The 25,579-nt window shown below is 50.0% G+C and overlaps 1 protein-coding gene across 1 annotated transcript; it reads left to right on the plus strand.

Moving 5' to 3' along the window:
* Positions 1-1,223: 1,223 nt before the first annotated feature.
* On the plus strand, positions 1,224-25,228 carry LOC118382048 (uncharacterized). The gene is made up of 7 exons (XM_052505601.1): positions 1,224-1,688; positions 20,233-20,358; positions 20,486-20,614; positions 20,780-20,880; positions 21,291-21,691; positions 21,974-22,125; positions 24,328-25,228. Exons 1-7 carry the CDS (start codon positions 1,224-1,226, stop codon positions 24,595-24,597), a joined length of 1,644 nt encoding a protein of 547 aa, XP_052361561.1. The 3' UTR covers positions 24,598-25,228.
* Positions 25,229-25,579: the final 351 nt, after the last annotated feature.

Here is a 25,579-nt window from a genome sequence, read left to right on the forward strand (position 1 = left end):
ATTCTTCTTTGTGATCTGAACAACTCAAACTTAGATTCGTCTGTCCATAACACTTTTTTTTCTCCAATATTCCTCTGTCTAGTGTCTGTGTTCTTTTGACCATCTTAATCTTTTCGTTTTATTGGCCAGTCTGAGATATGTTTATTTCCTTTGCAACTCTGCCTAGAAGGCCAGCATCCCAGAGTCACCTCTTCACTGTTGACGTTGAGACTGGTGTTTTGTGGGTACTATTTAATGAAGCTGCCAGTTGAGGACGTGTGAGGCGTCTGTTTCTCAAACTAGACAATCTAATGAACTTGTCGTCTTGCTCAGTTGTGCACCGGGGCCTCCCACTCCTCTTTCTATTCTGGTTAGAGCCAGTTTGCACTGTTCTGTGAAGGGAGTAGTACACAGCGTTGTATGAGTTGTATCAGTTTCTTGGCAATTTCTCGCATGGAATAGCCTTCATTTTTCAGAACAAGAATAGACTGACGAGTTTCAGAAGAAAGTTATTTGTTTCTGGCCATTTTGAGCCTGTAATCGAACCCACAAATGCTGACGCTCCAGATACTCAACTAGATACTCAACTAGTCTAAAGAAGGCCAGTTTTATTGCTTCTTTAATCAGAACAACAGTTAACAACAACATAATTGCAAAAGGGGTTTCTAATGATTAATTAGCCTTTTAAAATGATAAACTTGGATTAGCTAACACAATGTGCCATTGGAACACAGGAGTGATGGTTGCTGATAATGGGCCTATGTAGATATTATGTAGATATTCCATAAAAAATCTGCCGTAATAGTCATTTACAACATTAACCATGTCTACACTGTATTTCTGATCAATTTGATGTTATTTTAATGGAACGAAAAATGTGCTTTCCTTTCAAAACAAGGACATTTCTAAGTGACCCCAGACTGTTGAACGGTAGTGTGGCTGGAAAGGCCTATAGAATATAATATTGAATTGATTCATGATGACATTGTTGCTGCTGATGATGGTGAGGTTGATGGCGAAGAAGACGATGACCACGACGATGATAATGAAACCAGGAGTTTCTCCTAGTTAACTGTATTGTCTAAGGCGGTTTGTTGCACTCATTTGATTAACACATTCCTCTTCTTATTGGCTGATTGATTTGAGCTCTGTAACACTCTGTGATTGGCAGACACTCTCAGGTGAGGCAGCGGACCTATCGGAGCAGGCAGAGCCTGAACAGCCCGAGTACCGGAGGAACAGAGATGGACCTGCTGGTTATGAGGGAGAGACCCAGGAGAGGCATCAGGAACAGTGGCTATGACGTGAGTCCCACTCCCCTGACCCTGGTCCTGACCCTGGTCCTGACCCTGGTCCTGACCCTGGTCCTTACCCTGGTCCTGACCCTGGTCCTTACCCTGGTCCTTACCCTGGTCCTGACCCTGGTCCCGACCCTGGTCCCGACCCTGGTCCCGACCCTGGTCCCGACCCTGGTCCTTACCCTGGTCCTGACCCTGGTCCTGACCCTGGTCCTGACCCTGGTCCTGACCCTGGTCCTGACCCTGGTCCTGACCCTGGTCCTGACCCTGGTCCTGACCCTGGTCCTGACCCTGGTCCTGACCCTGGTCCTGACCCTGGTCCTTACCCTGGTCCTGACCCTGGTCCTGACCCTGGTCCTTTCCCACTGGCCCTATCTGAACTGGTGTTCTGGGTCTCAGAAGCAGACTGGGGTTCAAACACTATTTCAAATCTTTCAGTTACTTTGAGCATTTGCTCTAGCATGATGGGTTTGGAGTGGCAGATGGGAGGAGTTTGGAATGGCAGATGGGAGGAGTTCGGAATGGCAGATGGGAGGAGTTTGGAATGGCAGATCGGTGAGGTAAGGAATTGCAGATGGGTGGGGTTGGAATGGCAGATGGGTGAGGTTTGGAATGGCAGATGGGTGGGGTTGGAATGGCAGATGGGTGAGGTTTGGAATGGCAGATGGGTGAGGTTTGGAATGGCAGATGGGTGAGGTTTGGAATGGCAGATGGGTGGGGTTTGGAATGGCAGATGGGTGGGGTTGGAATGGCAGATGGGTGAGGTAAGGAATTGCAGAAGGTTGGGGTTTGGAATTGCAGATGGGTGGGGTTGGAATGGCAGATGGGAGGAGTTTGGAATGGCAGATCGGTGAGGTAAGGAATTGCAGATGGGTGGGGTTGGAATGGCAGATGGGTGAGGTAAGGAATTGCAGATGGGTGGGGTTGGAATGGCAGATCGGTGAGGTAAGGAATTGCAGATGGGTGTGGTTGGAATGGCAGATGGGGGAGTTTGGAATGGCAGATGGGAGGAGTTTGGAATGGCAGATGGGTGGGGTTGGAATGGCAGATGGGAGGAGTTTGGAATGGCAGATGGGGAGGGGTTTGGAATGGCAGATGGGTGGGGTTGGAATGGCAGATGGGAGGAGTTTGGAATGGCAGATGGGTGGGGTTTGGAATGGCAGATGGGTGGGGTTGAAATGGCAGATGGGTTTGGAATGGCAGATGGGTAAGGAATTGCAGATGGGTGGGGTTGGAATGGCAGATGGGAGGAGTTTGGAATGGCAGATGGGAGGAGTTTGGAATGGCAGATGGGTGGGGTTGGAATGGCAGATGGGTGAGGTAAGGAATTGCAGATGGGTGGGGTTGGAATGGCAGATGGGAGGAGTTTGGAATGGCAGATGGGAGGAGTTTGGAATGGCAGATGGGTGGGGTTGGAATGGCAGATGGGTGAGGTAAGGAATTGCAGATGGGTGGGGTTGGAATGGCAGATGGGAGGAGTTTGGAATGGCAGATGGGAGGAGTTTGGAATGGCAGATGGGTGGGGTTGGAATGGCAGATGGGTGAGGTAAGGAATTGCAGAAGGTTGGGGTTTGGAATTGCAGATGGGTGGGGTTGGAATGGCAGATGGGAGGAGTTTGGAATGGCAGATGGGTGGGGTTGGAATGGCAGATGGGTGGGGTTGGAATGGCAGATGGGGGGTGGGAGGGTTGGAATTGCAGATGGGTGGGGTTGGAATGGCAGATGGGAGGTTTGGAATGGCAGATGGGTGAGGTTGGAATGGCAGATGGGAGGAGTTTGGAATGGCAGATGGGAGGGGGTTTGGAATGGCAGATGGGTGGGGTTGGAATGGCAGATGGGAGGAGTTTGGAATGGCAGATGGTTGGAATGGCAGATGGGTGGAGGTTGGAATGGCAGATGGGAGGAGTTTGGAATGGCAGATGGGTGGGGTTTGGAATGGCAGATGGGTGGGGTTGGAATGGCAGATGGGAGGAGGTTGGAATGGCAGATGGGTGGGGTTGGAATGGCAGATGGGAGGAGTTTGGAATGGCAGATGGGAGGAGTTTGGAATGGCAGATGGGTGGGGTTGGAATGGCAGATGGGTGAGGTAAGGAATTGCAGATGGGTGGGGTTGGAATGGCAGATGGGTGGAGTTTGGAATGGCAGATGGGAGGAGTTTGGAATGGCAGATCGGTGGGGTAAGGAATTGCAGAAGGTTGGGGTTGGAATTGCAGATGGGTGGGGTTGGAATGGCAGATGGGTGAGGTTTGGAATGGCAGATGGGTGGGGTTGGAATGGCAGATGGGTGAGGTTTGGAATGGCAGATGGGTGAGGTTTGGAATGGCAGATGGGTGGGGTTGGAATGGCAGATGGGTGAGGTAAGGAATTGCAGAAGGTTGGGGTTTGGAATGCAGATGGGTGGGGTTGGAATGGCAGATGGGAGGGTTTGGAATGGCAGATGGGTGAGGGTTGGAATGGCAGATGGGTGGGGTTGGAATGGCAGATGGGTGAGGTAAGGAATTGCAGAAGGTTGGGGTTTGGAATTGCAGATGGGTGGGGTTGGAATGGCAGATGGGAGGAGTTTGGAATGGCAGATCGGTGAGGTAAGGAATTGCAGATGGGTGGGGTTGGAATGGCAGATGGGTGAGGTTGGAATGGCAGATGGGCAGGGTTTGGAATGGCAGATGGGAGAGGTTTGGAATGGCAGATGGGCAGGGTTTGGAATGGCAGATGGGAGAGGTTTGGAATGGCAGATGGGAAGGGTTGGAATGGCAGATGGGTGGGGTTTAGAATGGCAGATGGGCGAGGTTGGAATGGCAGATGGATTGGGTTTGAAACAATGTTATTGATTCCATTGTGTCAGCCAGCTAAAGTATTTGAAATGATTTCAAATAGTATTTGAACCCAGGACTGTGCCAGATACAGGCTTGTGAAAACTATTGCCCCTTACGAATTTTCTCTTGGACTTGAAACCCACAAATGTTGCTGAGTTAAAGCAGTCCTGCATGCAACTATGTTTATTTTGTTATTTGTAAACTCAGGTTCCCTTTATCGAACATTAGTTTTTTGCTGAAGATCTGACAACATTCAGTATCAAAAATATGCAAAAATAGAGAAAATGTAAAAGGGGGCAAATCCTTTTTCCTGCCACTGTCTCTGTAGCTTACATGTCAACAGTCGTTAAAACCACTCATCTTACAGGTCATTTACTATCCAAACATAGCTAACATCCCCAGGTGACTGGAGACAACAGCTTCCTGTTGCAAACAAACAAACAAACATATGTACCTGCACGCTCCAAATGTGTTGTATGGTGCTGCATGTTTCACAACAGACACATCACTGGGTAGTGAACTGTCTGTTTGTAGAACCTCTGGCAGGGTACTGTTGCAGTCAAGGCAGTTTTCTTAAGGTGTAGAGGTGAGTTCCATTCAACATCACAACATATTGCAATCCTGAATGCACCCCTAATAGAGGTCTCCAGGGGTCAAAGTCTCAGATAGGAACTGGACTGTCCACATACAGGTGTGGTTGAAGTTAAGCACATCAGACTGCAGTGGTGGAGTTGCTTAATGGTTGATAGTGGTAGATTCATAAGGTGTTCTTTATAGTTGTGGTTTACCTTTCAGACATGTTCCTCTCCTCTCCTCTCCTCTCCTCTCCTCTCCTCTCCTCTCCTCTCCTCTCTCTCTCCTCTCCTCTCCTCTCCTCTCCTCTCCTCTCCTCTCCTCTCCTCTCCTGTGATACTGTGGTGTGATACTGTTGCTGCTAAAGAGCAGCTCCCTGCAGTCATGTTTCAGATCACTACTTAACAAACACCACAAAGAGAACGAGGTAGTTTTACAGTAAGCTCCTACTTTACAAACAGAACAGCATAGTGTCTTTCTCTCATTTACTTTATCTAATCATCTCAGACATTGGTTTTAACAATAACCACATATTACAGCTAATAGAATATGTATCACATTTACCACAGACAGTTGGACTCTTTGAGTCTATTGTCAATATCCTCTACATAGAGAAGCATCATTTCCTCCCAAGCAACCTGTCTTCATACTTCTCTTCCTCTAGTCCTCCCTCCACTGTTCTGCTCCCTGTCTTCCTCCACCTCCTCCCTCCACTGTTCTGCTCCCTGTCTTCCTCCACCTCCTCCCTCCACTGTTCTGCTCCCTGTCTTCCTCCACCTCCTCCCTCCACTGTTCTGCTCCCTGTCTTCCTCTATGTCCTCCCTCCACTGTTCTGCTCCCTCCTATGTCCTCCCTCCACTGTTCTGCTCCCTGTCTTCCTCCACCTCCTCCCTCCATTGTTCTGCTCCCTGTCTTCCTCTATGTCCTCCCTCCACTGTTCTGCTCCCTGTCTATGTCCTCCCTCCACTGTTCTGCTCCCTGTCTTCCTCTATGTCCTCCCTCCACTGTTCTGCTCCCTGTCTTCCTCCACCTCCTCCCTCCATTGTTCTGCTCCCTGTCTTCCCCATGTCCTCCCTCCACTGTTCTGCTCCCTGTCTTCCTCTATGTCCTCCCTCCACTGTTCCTCCCTGTCTTCCTCCACCTCCTCCCTCCACTGTTCTGCTCCCTGTCTTCCTCTATGTCCTCCCTCCACTGTTCTGCTCCCTGTCTTCCTCCACCTCCTCCCTCCACTGTTCTGCTCCCTGTCTTCCTATGTCCTCCCTCCACTGTTCTGCTCCCTGTCTTCCTCTATGTCCTCCCTCCACTGTTCTGCTCCCTGTCTTCCTCTATGTCCTCCCTCCACTGTTCTGCTCCCTGTCTTCCTCCACCTCCTCCCTCCACTGTTCTGCTCCCTGTCTTCCTCTATGTCCTCCCTCCACTGTTCTGCTCCCTGTCTTCCTCCACCTCCTCCCTCCACTGTTCTGCCCTGTCTTCCTCTATGTCCTCCCTCCACTGTTCTGCTCCCTGTCTTCCTCCACCTCCTCCCTCCACTGTTCTGCTCCCTGTCTTCCTCTATGTCCTCCCTCCACTGTTCTGCTCCCTGTCTTCCTCCACCTCCTCCCTCCACTGTTCTGCTCCCTGTCTTCCTCCACCTCCTCCCTCCACTGTTCTGCTCCCTGTCTTCCTCTATGTCCTCCCTCCATTGTTCTGCTCCCTGTCTTCCTCCTCCTCCCCTCCACTGTTCTGCTCCCTGTCTTCCTCTATGTCCTCCCTCCACTGTTCTGCTCCCTGTCTTCCTCCACCTCCTCCCTCCACTGTTCTGCTCCCTGTCTTCCTCTATGTCCTCCCTCCACTGTTCTGCTCCCTGTCTTCCTCCACCTCCTCCCTCCACTGTTCTGCTCCCTGTCTTCCTCCACCTCCTCCCTCCACTGTTCTGCTCCCTGTCTTCCTCTATGTCCTCCCTCCACTGTTCTGCTCCTGTCTTCCTCTATGTCCTCCCTCCACTGTTCTGCTCCCTGTCTTCCTCCACCTCCTCCCTCCACTGTTCTGCTCCCTGTCTTCCTCCACCTCCTCCCTCCACTGTTCTGCTCCCTGTCTTCCTCCATGTCCTCCCTCCACTGTTCTGCTCCCTGTCTTCCTCTATGTCCTCCCTCCACTGTTCTGCTCCCCTGTCTTCCTCTATGTCCTCCCTCCACTGTTCTGCTCCCTGTCTTCCCTCTATGTCCTCCCTCCACTGTTCTGCTCCCTGTCTTCCTCTCTCCTCCTCCATTGTTCTGCTCCCTGTCTTCCTCCACCTCCTCCCTCCACTGTTCTGCTCCCTGTCTTCCTCCACCTCCTCCCTCCACTGTTCTGCTCCCTGTCTTCCTCCACCTCCTCCCTCCACTGTTCTGCTCCCTGTCTTCCTCCACCTCCTCCCTCCATTGTTCTGCTCCCTGTCTTCCTCTATGTCCTCCCTCCACTGTTCTGCTCCCTGTCTTCCTCTATGTCCTCCCTCCATTGTTCTGCTCCCTGTCTTCCTCCACCTCCTCCCTCCACTGTTCTGCTCCCTGTCTTCCTCTATGTCCTCCCTCCACTGTTCTGCTCCCTGTCTTCCTCTATGTCCTCCCTCCACTGTTCTGCTCCCTGTCTTCCTCTATGTCCTCCCTCCATTGTTCTGCTCCCTGTCTTCCTCTATGTCCTCCCTCCATTGTTCTGCTCCCTGTCTTCCTCTATGTCCTCCCTCCACTGTTCTGCTCCCTGTCTTCCTCTATGTCCTCCCTCCATTGTTCTGCTCCCTGTCTTCCTCTATGTCCTCCCTCCACTGTTCTGCTCCCTGTCTTCCTCTATGTCCTCCCTCCATTGTTCTGCTCCCTGTCTTCCTCTATGTCCTCCCTCCATTGTTCTGCTCCCTGTCTTCCTCTATGTCCTCCCTCCATTGTTCTGCTCCCTGTCTTCCTCTATGTCCTCCCTCCACTGTTCTGCTCCCTGTCTTCCTCTATGTCCTCCCTCCACTGTTCTGCTCCCTGTCTTCCTCTACGTCCTCCCTCCACTGTTCTGCTCCCTGTCTTCCTCCACCTCCTCCCTCCACTGTTCTGCTCCCTGTCTTCCTCTATGTCCTCCCTCCACTGTTCTGCTCCCTGTCTTCCTCCACCTCCTCCCTCCACTGTTCTGCTCCCTGTCTTCCTCCACCTCCTCCCTCCACTGTTCTGCTCCCTGTCTTCCTCCACCTCCTCCCTCCACTGTTCTGCTCCCTGTCTTCCTCTATGTCCTCCCTCCACTGTTCTGCTCCCTGTCTTTCTCTATGTCCTCCCTCCACTGTTCTGCTCCCTGTCTTCCTCCACCTCCTCCCTCCACTGTTCTGCTCCCTGTCTTCCTCTATGTCCTCCCTCCACTGTTCTGCTCCCTGTCTTCCTCCACCTCCTCCCTCCACTGTTCTGCTCCCTGTCTTCCTCCACGTCCTCCCTCCACTGTTCTGCTCCCTGTCTTCCTCTATGTCCTCCCTCCACTGTTCTGCTCCCTGTCTTCCTCTATGTCCTCCCTCCACTGTTCTGCTCCCTGTCTTCCTCTATGTCCTCCCTCCACTGTTCTGCTCCCTGTCTTCCTCCACCTCCTCCCTCCACTGTTCTGCTCCCTGTCTTCCTCCACCTCCTCCCTCCACTGTTCTGCTCCCTGTCTTCCTCTATGTCCTCCCTCCACTGTTCTGCTCCCTGTCTTCCTCCACCTCCTCCCTCCACTGTTCTGCTCCCTGTCTTCCTCCACGTCCTCCCTCCACTGTTCTGCTCCCTGTCTTCCTCCACCTCCTCCCTCCACTGTTCTGCTCCCTGTCTTCCTCTATGTCCTCCCTCCACTGTTCTGCTCCCTGTCTTCCTCCACCTCCTCCCTCCATTGTTCTGCTCCCTGTCTTCCTCTATGTCCTCCCTCCACTGTTCTGCTCCCTGTCTTCCTCCACCTCCTCCCTCCACTGTTCTGCTCCCTGTCTTCCTCCACCTCCTCCCTCCACTGTTCTGCTCCCTGTCTTCCTCCACCTCCTCCCTCCACTGTTCTGCTCCCTGTCTTCCTCTATGTCCTCCCTCCACTGTTCTGCTCCCTGTCTTCCTCCACCTCCTCCCTCCACTGTTCTGCTCCCTGTCTTCCTCTATGTCCTCCCTCCACTGTTCTGCTCCCTGTCTTCCTCTATGTCCTCCCTCCACTGTTCTGCTCCCTGTCTTCCTCCATGTCCTCCCTCCACTGTTCTGCTCCCTGTCTTCCTCTATGTCCTCCCTCCACTGTTCTGCTCCCTGTCTTCCTCCACCTCCTCCCTCCACTGTTCTGCTCCCTGTCTTCCTCCACCTCCTCCCTCCACTGTTCTGCTCCCTGTCTTCCTCTATGTCCTCCCTCCACTGTTCTGCTCCCTGTCTTCCTCTATGTCCTCCCTCCACTGTTCTGCTCCCTGTCTTCTCCACTATGTCCTCCCTCCACTGTTCTGCTCCCTGTCTTCCTGTCCTCCCTCCACTGTTCTGCTCCCTGTCTTCCTCCACCTCCTCCCTCCACTGTTCTGCTCCCTGTCTTCCTCTATGTCCTCCCTCCACTGTTCTGCTCCCTGTCTTCCTCCACCTCCTCCCTCCACTGTTCTGCTCCCTGTCTTCCTCCATGTCCTCCCTCCACTGTTCTGCTCCCTGTCTTCCTCTATGTCCTCCCTCCACTGTTCTGCTCCCTGTCTTCCCTCCACCTCCTCCCTCCACTGTTCTGCTCCCTGTCTTCCTCCACCTCCTCCCTCCACTGTTCTGCTCCCTGTCTTCCTCTATGTCCTCCCTCCACTGTTCTGCTCCCTGTCTTCCTCTATGTCCTCCCTCCACTGTTCTGCTCCCTGTCTTCCTCTATGTCCTCCCTCCACTGTTCTGCTCCCTGTCTTCCTCTATGTCCTCCCTCCACTGTTCTGCTCCCTGTCTTCCTCTATGTCCTCCCTCCACTGTTCTGCTCCCTGTCTTCCTCCACCTCCTCCCTCCACTGTTCTGCTCCCTGTCTTCCTCTATGTCCTCCCTCCACTGTTCCGCTCCCTGTCTTCCTCTATGTCCTCCCTCCACTGTTCTGCTCCCTGTCTTCCTCCACCTCCTCCCTCCACTGTTCTGCTCCCTGTCTTCCTCCACCTCCTCCCTCCACTGTTCTGCTCCCTGTCTTCCTCTATGTCCTCCCTCCACTGTTCTGCTCCCTGTCTTCCTCCATGTCCTCCCTCCACTGTTCTGCTCCCTGTCTTCCTCCACCTCCTCCCTCCACTGTTCTGCTCCCTGTCTTCCTCCATGTCCTCCCTCCACTGTTCTGCTCCCTGTCTTCCTCCACCTCCTCCCTCCACTGTTCTGCTCCCTGTCTTCCTCTATGTCCTCCCTCCACTGTTCTGCTCCCTGTCTTCCTCTATGTCCTCCCTCCACTGTTCTGCTCCCTGTCTTCCTCTATGTCCTCCCTCCACTGTTCTGCTCCCTGTCTTCCTCTATGTCCTCCCTCCATTGTTCTGCTCCCTGTCTTCCTCTATGTCCTCCCTCCACTGTTCTGCTCCCTGTCTTCCTCTATGTCCTCCCTCCATTGTTCTGCTCCCTGTCTTCCTCTATGTCCTCCCTCCACTGTTCTGCTCCCTGTCTTCCTCTATGTCCTCCCTCCACTGTTCTGCTCCCTGTCTTCCTCTATGTCCTCCCTCCACTGTTCTGCTCCCTGTCTTCCTCTATGTCCTCCCTCCACTGTTCTGCTCCCTGTCTTCCTCTCCTCCCTCCATTGTTCTGCTCCCTGTCTTCCTCTATGTCCTCCCTCCACTGTTCTGCTCCCTGTCTTCCTCTATGTCCTCCCTCCATTGTTCTGCTCCCTGTCTTCCTCTATGTCCTCCCTCCACTGTTCTGCTCCCTGTCTTCCTCTATGTCCTCCCTCCACTGTTCTGCTCCCTGTCTTCCTCTATGTCCTCCCTCCACTGTTCTGCTCCCTGTCTTCCTCTATGTCCTCCCTCCATTGTTCTGCTCCCTGTCTTCCTCTATGTCCTCCCTCCACTGTTCTGCTCCCTGTCATACTCCACCTCCTGCCTCCACTGTTCTGCCCCTTCTCTACCTCCCGTGGGAGTGAAACATAGCCTCCCTGCAGTAACCGTAACAACCGTGTCAACCTGCAAAAAATCTGGTGCTAGAGTGTTCGGTCAGCTCCTTGCAGAAGGACTGGCTCTATTGATTACAGTGGGAACGCTTGCTCTGCGGGCCATATCACTGCGGAACAGTGGGTACGCTTGCTCTGCGGGCCATATCACTGTGGATCAGTGGGAACGCTTGCTCTGCGGGCCATATCACTGTGGATCAGTGGGAATGCTTGCTCTACGGGCCATATCACTGTGGATCAGTGGGAACGCTTGCTCTGCGGGCCATATCACTGCGGAACAGTGGGAACGCTTGCTCTGCGGGCCATATCACTGCGGATCAGTGGGAGCGCTTGCTCTGCGGGCCATATCACTGCGGAACAGTGGGAACGCTTGCTCTGCGGGCCATATCACTGCGGAACAGTGGGAACACTTGCTCTGCGGGCCATATCACTGTGGATCAGTGGGAGCGCTTGCTCTGCGGGCCATATCACTGCGGAACAGTGGGAACGCTTGCTCTGCGGGCCATATCACTGTGGAACAGTGGGAACGCTTGCTCTGCGGGCCATATCACTGCGGAACAGTGGGAACGCTTGCTCTGCGGGCCATATCACTGCGGAACAGTGGGAACGCTTGCTCTGCGGGCCATATCACTGTGGATCAGTGGGAACGCTTGCTCTGCGGGCCATATCACTGCGGAACAGTGGGAACGCTTGCTCTGCGGGCCATATCACTGCGGAACAGTGGGAACGCTGCTCTGCGGGCCATATCACTGTGGATCAGTGGGAACGCTTGCTCTGCGGGCCATATCACTGCGGAACATTGGGAACGCTTGCTCTGCGGGCCATATCACTGTGGATCAGTGGGAACGCTTGCTCTACGGGCCATATCACTGCGGAACAGTGGGAACGCTTGCTCTGCGGGCCATATCACTGTGGAACAGTGGGAACACTTGCTCTGCGGGCCATATCACTGCGGAACAGTGGGAACGCTTGCTCTGCGGGCCATATCACTGTGGAACAGTGGGAACGCTTGCTCTGCGGGCCATATCACTGTGGATCAGTGGGAACGCTTGCTCTGCGGGCCATATCACTGTGGATCAGTGGGAACGCTTGCTCTGCGGGCCATATCACTGTGGATCAGTGGGAACGCTTGCTCTGCGGGCCATATCACTGTGGAACAGTGGGAACGCTTGCTCTGCAGGCCATATCACTGCGGAACAGTGGGAACGCTTGCTCTGCGGGCCATATCACTGCGGATCCACGTCTCCGCCTGTCCGTGTTGCTCGGGAACTGATTTATGAGGCGGCTGCGCCAGGTCTCCTGTGGCTGCTGCCTTCCATTCGCACAGGAAGTAGGGCACCTCAGATCCAACTCATTTATCACCCTGAGAGAGAGTGGGATGGAGGAAGAGAGAGGCTGGAGGGAGAAAGCAAGGAGGGGAGAGGTGGTGAGGATATAGAGAGAGCAGAGCGAGCACAGAACGGGAGTGAGAGAGAGTGAGAGAGAGAGAGAGAGAGAGAGAGAGAGAGAGAGAGAGAGAGAGAGAGAAGAGAGAGAGAGAGAGAGAGAGAGAGAGAGAGAGAGATAGAGAGAGATATATATATATATATATATATATATATATATATATATATATATATATATATTTATATATTCACTTTGTATGTTGACTACCTCACTTGCTTTGGCAATGTTAACACATGCTTCCCATGCCAATAAAGCCCTTGAATTGAATTGAATTGAATTGAGAGAGAGAGAGATAACAGTAGGCTAACACACAGACCTCCAGTAGTTTACCGCAGTGCTTAATTACTTCTACAGTGATTTGCCGGATTGTTTATCGCCACAATGAATCTACGGGGGGCGGGACAAGGAGAGGGAAGGAGGAGATGGAGAGATAAACAGAAACGCAACTCACACTCCGTACAAAACTGTCCTGGTAGCACTCTACCCTGCAGAGACCAACCAGAGAGAGAGCAGTTCCACTGGAGGAATACTGAACACCTATTCATGTGAGATATTACAGGACTACAGTGTACCATCAAGCAGCTCTGGCTAATTTAGTCAGCATCTTGTCAACAACAACGCACAGCCAGGATGAGTCACTAGTACAGCTTCCTGAATCGTTAAAGTCACTTTCTCATCTGACCATCTCTGGTTGAGTCAGTGGCATTCCACCAAGCTATCAGGGGACTGTTCATTTGCCGTTGTAGCACTGTGCTCGTAAATCATGAAATGGGGGGCTTGCAAATGCATTGTGGGATAGTCCTTCAGTGCTGTAAAGAGAAAGTACTTGGCACGAGTGTCTTTGGGGTTGTGGTGTGTTTCTGTGTAAAGGACATGTCTCCCTAAACCGGGGCAGCATCACCAGTTTGCAGGGTGCTAATAAAGTAAATGAAGAGTTTTTAATTGAGCCTCAGAGAGCACTAAAATTACGCTCTACTCTGATAGGTATGGGAGACAATGACACTCTACTCTGAAAGGTCTGGGAGACAATGACACTACTCTGATAGGTCTGGGAGACAATGACACTCTACTCTGATAGGTCTGGGAGACAATGACACTCTACTCTGAAAGGTCTGGGAGACAATGCCACTACTCTGATAGGTCTGGGAGACAATGACACTCTACTCTGATAGGTCTGGGAGACAATGACACTCTAGTCTGATAGGTCTGGGAGACAATGACACTCTACTCTGATAGGTCTGGGAGACAATGGCACTCTACTCTGATAGGTCTGGGAGACAATGACACTCTACTCTGAAAGGTCTGGGAGACAATGACACTCTACTCTGTTAGGTCTGGGAGGCAATGACACTCTACTCTGATAGGTCTGGGAGACAATGACACTCTACTCTGAAAGGTCTGGGAGACAATGACACAATACTCTGAAAGGTCTGGGAGACAATGACTCTCTACTCTGATAGGTCTGGGAGACAATGACACTACTCTGATAGGTCTGGGAGACAATGACACTCTACTCTGAAATGTCTGGGAGACAATGACACTACTCTGATAGGTCTGGGAGACAATGACACTCTACTCTGATAGGTCTGGGAGACTATGACACTACCCTGATAGGTCTGGGAGACAATGACACTCTACTCTGAGAGGTCTGGGAAACAATGACACTCTACTCTGATAGGTCTGGGAGACAATGACACTCTAATTTGAAAGGTCTGGGAGACAAAGGCACTACTCTGATAGGTCTGGGATACAATGACACTACTCTGATAGGTCTGGGAGGCAATGACACTCTACTCTGATAGGTCTGGGAGACAATGACACTCTACTCTGATAGGTCTGGGAGACAATGACACTCTACTCTGAAAGGTCTGGGAGACAATGACACTCTACTCTGTTAGGTCTGGGAGGCAATGACACTCTACTCTGAAAGGTCTGGGAGACAATGACACTCTACTCTGATAGGTCTGGGAGACAATGACACTCTACTCTGAAAGGTCTGGGAGACAATGACACTCTACTCTGATAGGTCTGGGAGACAATGACACTCTACTCCGATAGGTCTGGGAGACAATGACACTCTAATTTGAAAGGTCTGGGAGACAATGACACTCTACTCTGAAAGGTCTGGGAGACAATGACACTCTACTCTGATAGGTCTGGGAGACAATGACACAATACTCTGATAGGTCTGGGAGACAATGACTCTCTACTCTGATAGGTCTGGGAGACAATGACACTCTACTCTGATAGGTCTGGGAGACAATGACACTCTACTCTGAAAGGTCTGGGAGACAATGACACTCTACTCTGATAGGTCTGGGAGACAATGACACTCTACTCTGATAGGTCTGGGAGACAATGACACTCTACTCTGAAAGGTCTGGGAGACAATGACACTCTACTCTGTTAGGTCTGGGAGGCAATGACACTCTACTCTGAAAGGTCTGGGAGACAATGACACTCTACTCTGATAGGTCTGGGAGACAATGACACTCTACTCTGAAAGGTCTGGGAGACAATGACACAATACTCTGATAGGTCTGGGAGACAATGACACTCTACTCCGATAGGTCTGGGAGGCAATGACACAATACTCTGATAGGTCTGGGAGACAATGACACTCTACTCTGATAGGTCTGGGAGACAATGACACTCTACTCTGAAAGGTCTGGGAGACAATGACACTCTACTCTGAAAGGTCTGGGATACAATGACACTACTCTGATAGGTCTGGGAGGCAATGACACTCTGATAGGTCTGGGAGACAATGACACTCTACTCTGATAGGTCTGGGAGACAATGACACTCTACTCTGAAAGGTCTGGGAGACAATGACACTCTACTCTGTTAGGTCTGGGAGGCAATGACACTCTACTCTGAAAGGTCTGGGAGACAATGACACTCTACTCTGATAGGTCTGGGAGACAATGACACTCTACTCTGATAGGTCTGGGAGACAATGACACTCTACTCTGATAGGTCTGGGAGACAATGACACTCTACTCTGAAAGGTCTGGGAGACAATGACACTCTACTCTGTTAGGTCTGGGAGGCAATGACACTCTACTCTGAAAGGTCTGGGAGACAATGACACTCTACTCTGTTAGGTCTGGGAGGCAATGACACAATACTCTGATAGGTCTGGGAGACAATGACACTCTACTCTGATAGGTCTGGGAGGCAATGACACTCTACTCTGATAGGTCTGGGAGACAATGACACTCTACTCTGATAGGTCTGGGAGACAATGACACTCTACTCTGAAAGGTCTGGGAGACAATGACACTCTACTCTGTTAGGTCTGGGAGGCAATGACACTCTACTCTGAAAGGTCTGGGAGACAATGACACTACTCTGATAGGTCTGGGAGGCAATGACACAATACTCTGATAGGTCTGGGAGACAATGACACTCTACTCTGATAGGTCTGGGAGACAATGACACTCTACTCTGAAAGGTCTGGGAGACAATGACACTCTACTCTGATAGGTCTGGGAGACAATGACACAATTTGAAAGGTCTGGGAGACAATGACACTCTACTCTGATAAGTCTGGGAGACAATGACACTACTCTGATAGGTCTGGGAGGCAATGACACTCTACTCTGATAGGTCTGGGAGACAATGACACTCTACTCTGATAGGTCTGGGAGACAATGACACTCTACTCTGAAAGGTCTGGGAGACAATGACACTCTACTCTGAAAGGTCTGGGAGCAATGACACTCTACTCTGAAAGGTCTGGGAGACAATGACACTCTACTCTGTTAGGTCTGGGAGACAATGACACAATACTCTGATAGGTCTGGGAGACAATGACACTCTACTCTGAAAGGTCTGGGAGACAATGACACTCTACTCTGATAGGTCTGGGAGACAATGACACTCTACTCTGATAGGTCTGGGAGACAATGACACTCTACTCTGAAAGGTCTGGGAGACAATGACACTCTACTCTGTTAGGTCTGGGAGACAATGACTGAAAGGTCTGGGAGACTACTCTGAAAGGTCTGGGAGACAATGACACTACTCTGAAAGGTCTGGGAGACAATGACACTCTAATTTGAAAGGTCTGGAGAGACAATGAGGTCTGGGAGACAATGACACTACTCTGAAAGGTCTGGGAGACAATGACACTACTCTGATAGGTCTGGGAGACAATGCCACTCTACTCTGATAGGTCTGGGAGACAATGACACTCTACTCTGAAAGGTCTGGGAGACAATGACACTCTACTCTGTTAGGTCTGGGAGGCAATGACACTCTACTCTGAAAGGTCTGGGAGACAATGACACTCTACTCTGAAAGGTCTGGGAGACAATGACACAATACTCTGATAGGTCTGGGAGACAATGACTCTCTACTCTGATAGGTCTGGGAGACAATGACACTCTACTCTGAAAGGTCTGGGAGACAATGACACAATACTCTGAAAGGTCTGGGAGACAATGACACTCTACTCTGAAAGGTCTGGGAGACAATGACACTACTCTGATAGGTCTGGGAGACAATGACTCTCTACTCTGATAGGTCTGGGATACAATGACACTACTCTGATAGGTCTGGGAGGCAATGACACTCTGATAGGTCTGGGAGACAATGACACTCTACTCTGATAGGTCTGGGAGACAATGACACTCTAATCTGAAAGGTCTGGGAGACAATGACACTCTACTCTGTTAGGTCTGGGAGGCAATGACACTCTACTCTGAAAGGTCTGGGAGACAATGACACTCTACTCTGTTAGGTCTGGGAGGCAATGACACAATACTCTGATAGGTCTGGGAGACAATGACTCTCTACTCTGATAGGTCTGGGAGGCAATGACACTCTACTCTGATAGGTCTGGGAGACAATGACACTCTACTCTGATAGGTCTGGGAGACAATGACACTCTACTCTGAAAGGTCTGGGAGACAATGACACTCTACCCTGTTAGGTCTGGGAGGCAATGACACTCTACTCTGAAAGGTCTGGGAGACAATGACACTGGGTGCCTGATAGGTCTGGGAGACAATGACATCTACTCTGAAAGGTCTGGGAGACAATGACACAATACTCTGATAGGTCTGGGAGACAATGACATCTGGGAATAGGTCTGGGAGGCAATGACACAAATCTGACTAGGTCTGGGAGACAATGGTTCTACTCTGATAGGTCTGGGAGACAATGACACTCTACTCTGAAAGGTCTGGGAGACAATGACATCTACCCTGAAAGGTCTGGGATACAATGACACTACTCTGATAGGTCTGGGAGGCAATGACACTCTGATAGGTCTGGGAGACAATGACACTCTCTCTGATAGGTCTGGGAGACAATGACACTCTACTCTGAAAGGTCTGGGAGACAATGACACTCTACTCTGTTAGGTCTGGGAGGCAATGACACTTTCTACTCTGAAAGGTCTGGGAGACAATGACACTCTACTCTGATAGGTCTGGGAGACAATGACACTCTACTCTGACAGGTCTGGGAGACAATGACACTCTACTCTGATAGGTCTGGGAGACAATGACACCCCTACTCTGATAGGTCTGGGAGACAATGACACTCTAATTTGAAAGGTCTGGGAGACAAAGGCACTACTCTGATAGGTCTGGGAGACAATGACACTCTACTCTGATAGGTCTGGGAGACAATGACACTCTACTCTGATAGGTCTGGGAGACAATGACACTCTACTCTGATAGGTCTGGGAGGCAATGACACAATACTCTGATAGGTCTGGGAGACAATGACTCTCTACTCTGATAGGTCTGGGAGACAATGACACTCTACTCTGAAAGGTCTGGGAGACAATGACACTCTACTCTGAAAGGTCTGGGATACAATGACACTACTCTGATAGGTCTGGGAGGCAATGACACTCTGATAGGTCTGGGAGACAATGACACTCTACTCTGATAGGTCTGGGAGACAATGACACTCTACTCTGATAGGTCTGGGAGACAATGACACTCTACTCTGATAGGTCTGGGAGGCAATGACACTCTGATAGGTCTGGGAGACAATGACACTCTACTCCGATAGGTCTGGGAGGCAATGACACAATACTCTGATAGGTCTGGGAGAGCATGACTCTCCCCTGAGTAGGTCTCAGAGACAATGACACTCCCTCAGTGAAAGGTCTGGGAGACAATGACACAATACTCTGAAGGGTCTGGGAGACAATGACACTCTACTCTGAAAGGTCTGGGAGACAATGACACTCCTCTGATAGGTCTGGGAGACAATGACACTCTACTCTGATAGGTCTGGGATACAATGACACTACTCTGATAGGTCTGGGAGGCAATGACACTCTGATAGGTCTGGGAGACAATGACCTACTCTGACCAGGTCTGGGAGACAATGACACTCTACTCTGAAAGGTCTGGGAGACAATGACACTCTACTCTGTTAGGTCTGGGAGGCAATGACACTCTACTCTGAAAGGTCTGGGAGACAATGACAGTTACTCTGGGGAAGGTCTGGGAGACAATGACAGTTCTGATAGGTCTGGGAGACAATGACACTCTAGGGTTGATTTAGGTTGGGAGGTCTACTCTGATAGGTCTGGGAGACAATGACACTCTAATTTGAAAGGTCTGGGAGACAAAGGCACTACTCTGATAGGTCTGGGATACAATGACACTACTCTGATAGGTCTGGGAGGCAATGACACTCTACTCTGTTAGGTCTGGGAGGCAATGACACTACTCTGAAAGGTCTGGGAGACAATGACACTCTACTCTGTTAGGTCTGGGAGGCAATGACACAATACTCTGATAGGTCTGGGAGACAATGACTCTCTACTCTGATAGGTCTGGGAGACAATGACACTCTACTCTGAAAGGTCTGGGAGACAATGACACAATACTCTGAAAGGTATGGGAGACAATGAGACACTACTCTGAAAGGTCTGGGAGACAATGACACTCTACTCTGAAAGGTCTGGGAGACAATGACACAATACTCTGAAAGGTCTGGGAGACAATGACACTCTACTCTGAAAGGTCTGGGAGACAATGACACTACTCTGATAGGTCTGGGAGACAATGACTCTCTACTCTGATAGGTCTGGGATACAATGACACTACTCTGATAGGTCTGGGAGGCAATGACACTCTGATAGGTCTGGGAGACAATGACACTCTACTCTGATAGGTCTGGGAGACAATGACACTCTACTCTGATAGGTCTGGGAGACAATGACACTCTACTCTGATAGGTCTGGGAGACAATGAGACAATACTCTGAAAGGTCTGGGAGACAATGAGACAATACTCTGAAAGGTCTGGGAGACAATGACACTACTCTGATAGGTCTGGGAGACAATGACACTACTCTGATAGGTCTGGGAGACAATGACACTACTCTGATAGGTCTGGGAGGCAATGACACTCTACTCTGATAGGTCTGGGAGACAATGACACTCTACTCTGAAAGGTCTGGGAGACAATGAGACAATACTCTGAAAGGTCTGGGAGACAATGAGACAATACTCTGAAAGGTCTGGGAGACAATGAGACACTACTCTGAAAGGTCTGGGAGACAATGACACTACTCTGATAGGTCTGGGAGGCAACGTGGTTCTGTAGCTCAGTTGGTAGAGCATGTTTTACTGCCAGGGTAATCCCAGGACCACCCAAAGAAATGCACACATGACTGTAAGTGCTTTGGATAAAAGGTCTGGGAGGCATATATAATGACTCTCTACTCTGAAAGGTCAGAACTGTATTAGCTCTATAGTACTAATTAGAAATGAAGTGTGAACAGTGTATCAGTGGAGGTTGCTGAGGGAGACATTTTCATAATGATGGCTCTGGTGCCAATGGAGCCATGTGTTTCATGTGTTTGATACCATTCCACTGATTCTGCTCCAGTCATTACCACAAATTAAGGTGCCACCAACCTCCTGGGCTGTGTGTGTGTGTGTGTGTGTGTGTGTGTGTGTGTGTGTGTGTGTGTGTGTGTGTGTGTGTGTGTGTGTGTGTGTGTGTGTGTGTGTGTGTGTGTGTGTGTGTGTGTGTGTGTGTGTGTAACCAATTCCCCTCTTTTTCTCTGTGTTTCAGACTGAACCGGAGCTGATTGAGGAGACCAACGTGGATCGTCTGATTCCTCACGGGGGGTTATGTCTGCCCCAGAGGGGTCAAAGGTCATCAGAGACCTCCACGTTGAGCTCCCTCGTCCATCACGAGGTACGCCAGCAGATGCACCTCTCTTGGAGGAGGCCTTCAGCCTGGCCTCAGGGGACACTCCTCCACAGCCGGACGCCACCACCACTCCCATCATCCCCACCACTGTTACCACCATGTGCCACTACAGCCCCGGACCTCCACCCCTGCCCTATCTGTTACGTTGACCAGTGCCCCGGGAACCATCCCCGTGGCCGGGGAAGGGCTGCAGTGGGTGCCGGCTCGGAGCAGACATGTATCAGTGCAGCCTCCCAAACCTGTGAGTGGGTGGAAGGATACAACATCTGGGAATGGTTATGTTTGGTCAAAATGTACTACTGTACTGGTTCCCCTGACTAAACCTAACAAGTAGACACTTTCTCCTATCAGAAAACATCAACCCACAGTATATTATTCATGTGTGACCTGACTTGTCTTCTTCCAGGCCTTTAGGTTCAACCAGCTTCCTGACATGGTTATGACCTCTCCTCCACCCCCTATTCCCCTCGCACTGGACCTCCCCCCTCCAGGGACCTCTCTAAGACGGTATTGGCCAGGACACACCACACACACACACACACACACACACACACACACCTCACACACACACACACACACACACACACACACACACACAGCCCCATAACACTATTCTTTCCCCTGAATGAATCAAAGCTGCAACACCTCACTCTCACCCAAAAATGAATCACTGAACTCCCCAACATTCACATGGTAATATTCACCAGGGAAATGCAGTGTGGCCAGACTGATCTCAGTCGTGTATACTGCACATTTGAAAGCAGAATCAGTGCAGAGGAAGATGACATGAATAGCAATGAGAATCCAGTGTTACTGTGGGTCTTATGTGGAGCACCACTGTCCTCTTGTGGTGAAGAATATGTGTTGCATGTGAATGTGATTTTGCGATGTGAGCATTATCTCTCTCTCTGACTCAGCTCGTCGCCTGACCTGGGGTCCACGGCCAGAATCTCAGAGTCTGGGACCTACATGACGGACATGCAGACCCAGCATAATGACAGCAGCGCCCCCTATGTCTCTCTCTCTAGAGCAGCACTCCCCTCAGTCCCCCTCTCCAGAGCAGCACTCCCCTCAGTCCCCGTCTCCAGAGCAGCACTCCCCTCAGTCCCCGTCTCCAGAGCAGCACTCCCCTCAGTCCCCGTCTCCAGAGCAGCACTCCCCTCAGTCCCCCTCTCCAGAGCAGCACTCCCCTCAGTCCCCCTCTCCAGAGCAGCACTCCCCTCAGTCCCCCTCTCCAGAGCAGCACTCCCCTCAGTCCCCCTCTCCAGAGCAGCACTCCCCTCAGTCAAAGCAGAACAGCCGATGTCCACCTACTCAGGTCAGAACCTGTTTGTCTGTTTTTTTATTTATGTTTTATTATCCTAGCGGGGGTCTAGGTTAGGAGTTAGGGCTTGGGGAAGGAGTTTGGGTAAGGAGTTTGGGTAAGGAGTTTGGGTAAGGAGTTTGGGTTTGGGTTAGGAGTTAGAATTAGGGTTAGGATTTAGGTTTAGGTTAACTTTGTTGTTTTTCACAATTGTAGAACAACTTGATTATTCTTCTAGTAATGGTAGTTGTCATTGTAGTATTTCCCCTGTATAACGACCTCCTAACCCCCCCACAGGAAACCCCATCACAGCGGTGTACGCCATCCCAGCCTCGCGGTCGGGTTACTCTGAGTATTTTGCCTCCACGCCTCCGTCCTCTTACCACAGCCCATCCTGGATGTCCTACCCCCCCGAGCCTGAGGACGTGCCCCCCCAGTGGGCTGACTCTGTAAGAACCCCCCTACTTTCCACACTCACCGTGTAGGTAGAAGTAGCTACCCACTGTAAGAATAGGTCAAAGATAAATACACAACACAGAGACAGAGGATGAGAGGTCAAAAGGACGAGAAGTCAATAGAGTAATAATGATGAAGGGAAATAGTGTTTTTTCTGTTATAGGGAATTATTGCTCAATGGTTCGGAGACATGGGAGGAATATGTCTTCTGAAATAGGATACTTGTTATTTGGCCATTGGCTAGTTTTATTGCAAGGAATTCTAATTGGTCAACCACAGGCTAGGGCTGGGTTATAAAACTACATGCTGTCCCTTTGTTCTGGGGAGAGAACCACTGGAGAGAATCACTGAGGACAGGGGAGAATGACCATCTACCTCTCAGCATAACATCTATGATTTGGCCTCTTTGAATAAACCTATTTTCCTCCCCCTGACTTGCTTTGGGGTTTGTGTTATTGAAGAGTAACATAAATTGCATAAATTGCTAATTGCACTGATCCTGGAACAGATACGTTACCTTATGGTAAAGTTAGGATGGGGTGGAATATTCTGATCCTAAATCTGTACTTAAGGGTATGTTTTACCTCGAGCCACAACCACACCACACACAAGGGAATGCCCAATCCTGCCCCAGGTCTTAGAGTTGTTATGTAAACTAATGGAAAGTTACAGAGCTCAATGTGTTTTCCTGGATGTTTATAAGACACCAAAATGTGACTCATCAATGAATATGAAGACATTTTCTCACTCTGCTTTCCCCCTCTGTCAGATCTGTTATTGACCATGTGACGCTCATTCCTCATCTACCACCTCCTCTCCTAAGCAAAATGTGGTTCCTAATTTTCTATTGTACAATACTCTCTGGTCTCTCTCTGTCTGTTAAACATGAACCTCCCCTCTCCTCACTGGGTTCCATTTCCCCCTCCTCTGTCAGATCTGTTATTGACATGTGACCTCCCCTCTCCTCATGTGACCTCCCCTCTCCTCACTGGCCTTTCCTCCTCTGTCAGATCTGTTATTGACCATGTGACCTCCCCTCTCCTCACTGGCCTTTCCTCCTCTGTCAGATCTGTTATTGACTGTCATGTGACCTCTGTCCCTCTCCTCACTGGCCTTTCCTCCTCTGTCAGATCTGTTATTGACCATGTGACCTCCCCTCTCCTCACTGGCCTTTCCTCCTCTGTCAGATCTGTTATTGACCATGTGACCTCCCCTCTCCTCACTGGCCTTTCCTCCTCTGTCAGATCTGTTATTGACCATGTGACCTCCCCTCTCCTCACTGGCCTTTCCTCCTCTGTCAGATCTGTTATTGACCATGTGACCTCCCCTCTCCTCACTGGCCTTTCCTCCTCTGTCAGATCTGTTATTGATCATGTGACCTCCCCTCTCCTCACTGGCCTTTCCTCCTCTGTCAGATCTGTTATTGATCATGTGACCTCCCCTCTCCTCACTGGTCTTTCCTCCTCTGTCAGATCTGTTATTGACCATGTGACCTCCCCTCTCCTCACTGGCCTTTCCTCCTCTGTCAGATCTGTTGTTGATCATGATCTGACCTCCCCTCTCCTCACTGGTCTTTCCTCTTCTGTATGGAATGTTCTTTGTATCCCTGTTTGTCTGCCTGTTTCAACCAGATGTCTTCACGCAGTGTCTTTTTGCAGAACCAGTGTCATATAGAAACCATTTGCTGAACTGAATGTATGGCTGGCGTTGAGTGGACACAGCAAAATACCAGGGTAGTTGAGCACATTTCCTAAATGAACACCTCTTTTCTTTTTTTTCTTTTGGGTATTTCAATTATTAGTTGTGTGTAGAGTCAGACACATCTCATGTCCACATTCTAAAGTAACCCATAAGTGGAGTTCAAATGCTTGGTTTGAATCGAAAGTCAATTTTTAAAAGTCACAGATATTTTAATCGCCGTTTTAATTTTTACTTCTTAATTTATTTTATCGTGTGAGTTTCATCCAAGTGTGCTTGTGTATATTTTCCCTTGTTTTCAGCCATTTGAATATATGTGTAATACATGTGGAAGAGAGACAATTTTCACCCAGCAAACTGATCCAATAAGGATAATATGTTTTTGAATTTGAAAAATAAAAATGAAAACAAAGCATCAGCTGTATTTCCTATCATTTAGGTGGGTATCAAACCCTGTGTGGTAGTTTTGGTGACACCTGGCCTACCATCTCTTCCAGGTGGCTCTCCCGGGGTACGTGGAGGCCTTCCCTCATCCCCGCTACCCTCAAGGCAGCTCCCCCAGACTCCCCCTACACTATGGCCAGGCCATGGAGCCACCCCCCACCCCGACCACCGCCGCGTCCCAGCAGAGCCTGCCCGATGCGGGGGAGCCCAGAGACAGAGTCCCCCTCAGCAGTCTCTCCACATCCGCCCTGGTCCAGGCCATCCGCCAGGAGGTGGCAAAGCTGGCCAAGAAGCAGACAGACATGTTTGAGTTCCAGGTGTAATCCCTCTAGTGGCTGGGAGGTGGAATTGCAGCACTCTCTTTTCTGAACATGCTGTAACACTAGAGACAAAACAAACTCTCAAACTAAACTTTTTTGAGATTTGTATATTAAGACTGATAAAAGCCTCTTTCTTTCTATTTCTCTCTCTCTCCCACCTCTCTCAAAGTGGGAAAATCCCACGTTTCTCTGACGTGTTTCATCACCATGCTGTTATTTTGGAGTTACTGAAGAGTGAAAGTGTTCTATCTCAAACTGTCAGTCATCTCTTCTTAACGATGTCTCTATAGTTACATTACCTGTTCCTTTACATTGTACATATGTCATCCCCACATCTAAAGACCTGGAATAATGAAAGATGAGTGTTTCACTAACCAGGACAGTAACCTTAGCAACCCACGAAGTCGAGGGCAGGCAGACCGTGGCACTAAATCCTCCAAACACCGGTTTCGAGGGCATCACTTTTATACAATGTGTTACCAACATATTCAAATAATGATTGACATATTTTCATTATTATTATTTTTTTAAATTAATTTATTCACACTAATACATCCTTCTACAAGGTATAGTCCCGACACAAATCTAGCCAGCTTGTCGTTCGTTCTATCAGTTCGGTTGCTACAGTAGAGAAGCGACACAGAGTCTTTTGTTCTGTATTTATGGATGCGACCCAGTCATTTGTTCTAAATGTTCCGTTTCCATGCTGGCTGGCAACGTTCTTATCCCTTTCTTTCCTGTTAGCCAACTAAGGCTAACTTACAGCTAGAATAACAGCAGTAGTTGCATTTGCATTTGTTTTAGCTGTTTTCTAGAGATATTTATTTGGATAAATCCATAACAATGAGCTAATGAGGCTCGATTTGTCCTGGCATACAAAATGTGCTCACTTGTCAGGACACTGTTGTTCAGAGAGGCTAACCAACAACACAGCTAACACAATCACTTCAAACTGAAGCTGGAAAGACTGCAAACTAGCTGCACT

This window comes from Oncorhynchus keta, unplaced genomic scaffold (genome assembly GCF_023373465.1).
Source record: "Oncorhynchus keta strain PuntledgeMale-10-30-2019 unplaced genomic scaffold, Oket_V2 Un_contig_2432_pilon_pilon, whole genome shotgun sequence".
Lineage (NCBI taxonomy): Eukaryota > Metazoa > Chordata > Actinopteri > Salmoniformes > Salmonidae > Oncorhynchus > Oncorhynchus keta.

Bases quoted from the DNA above. Each gene is read 5' to 3' on its own strand.
- LOC118382048 (XM_052505601.1), top strand. From the start codon at position 1,224: ATGGACCTGCTGGTTATGAGGGAGAGACCCAGGAGAGGCATCAGGAAC. The intron at 1,689-20,232 runs GTTCAAACACTA...TCTGTGTTTCAG, and splicing joins GGTCTCAGAAGCAGACTGGG to ACTGAACCGGAGCTGATTGA. The intron at 21,692-21,973 runs GTCAGAACCTGT...ACCCCCCCACAG, and splicing joins GCCGATGTCCACCTACTCAG to GAAACCCCATCACAGCGGTG.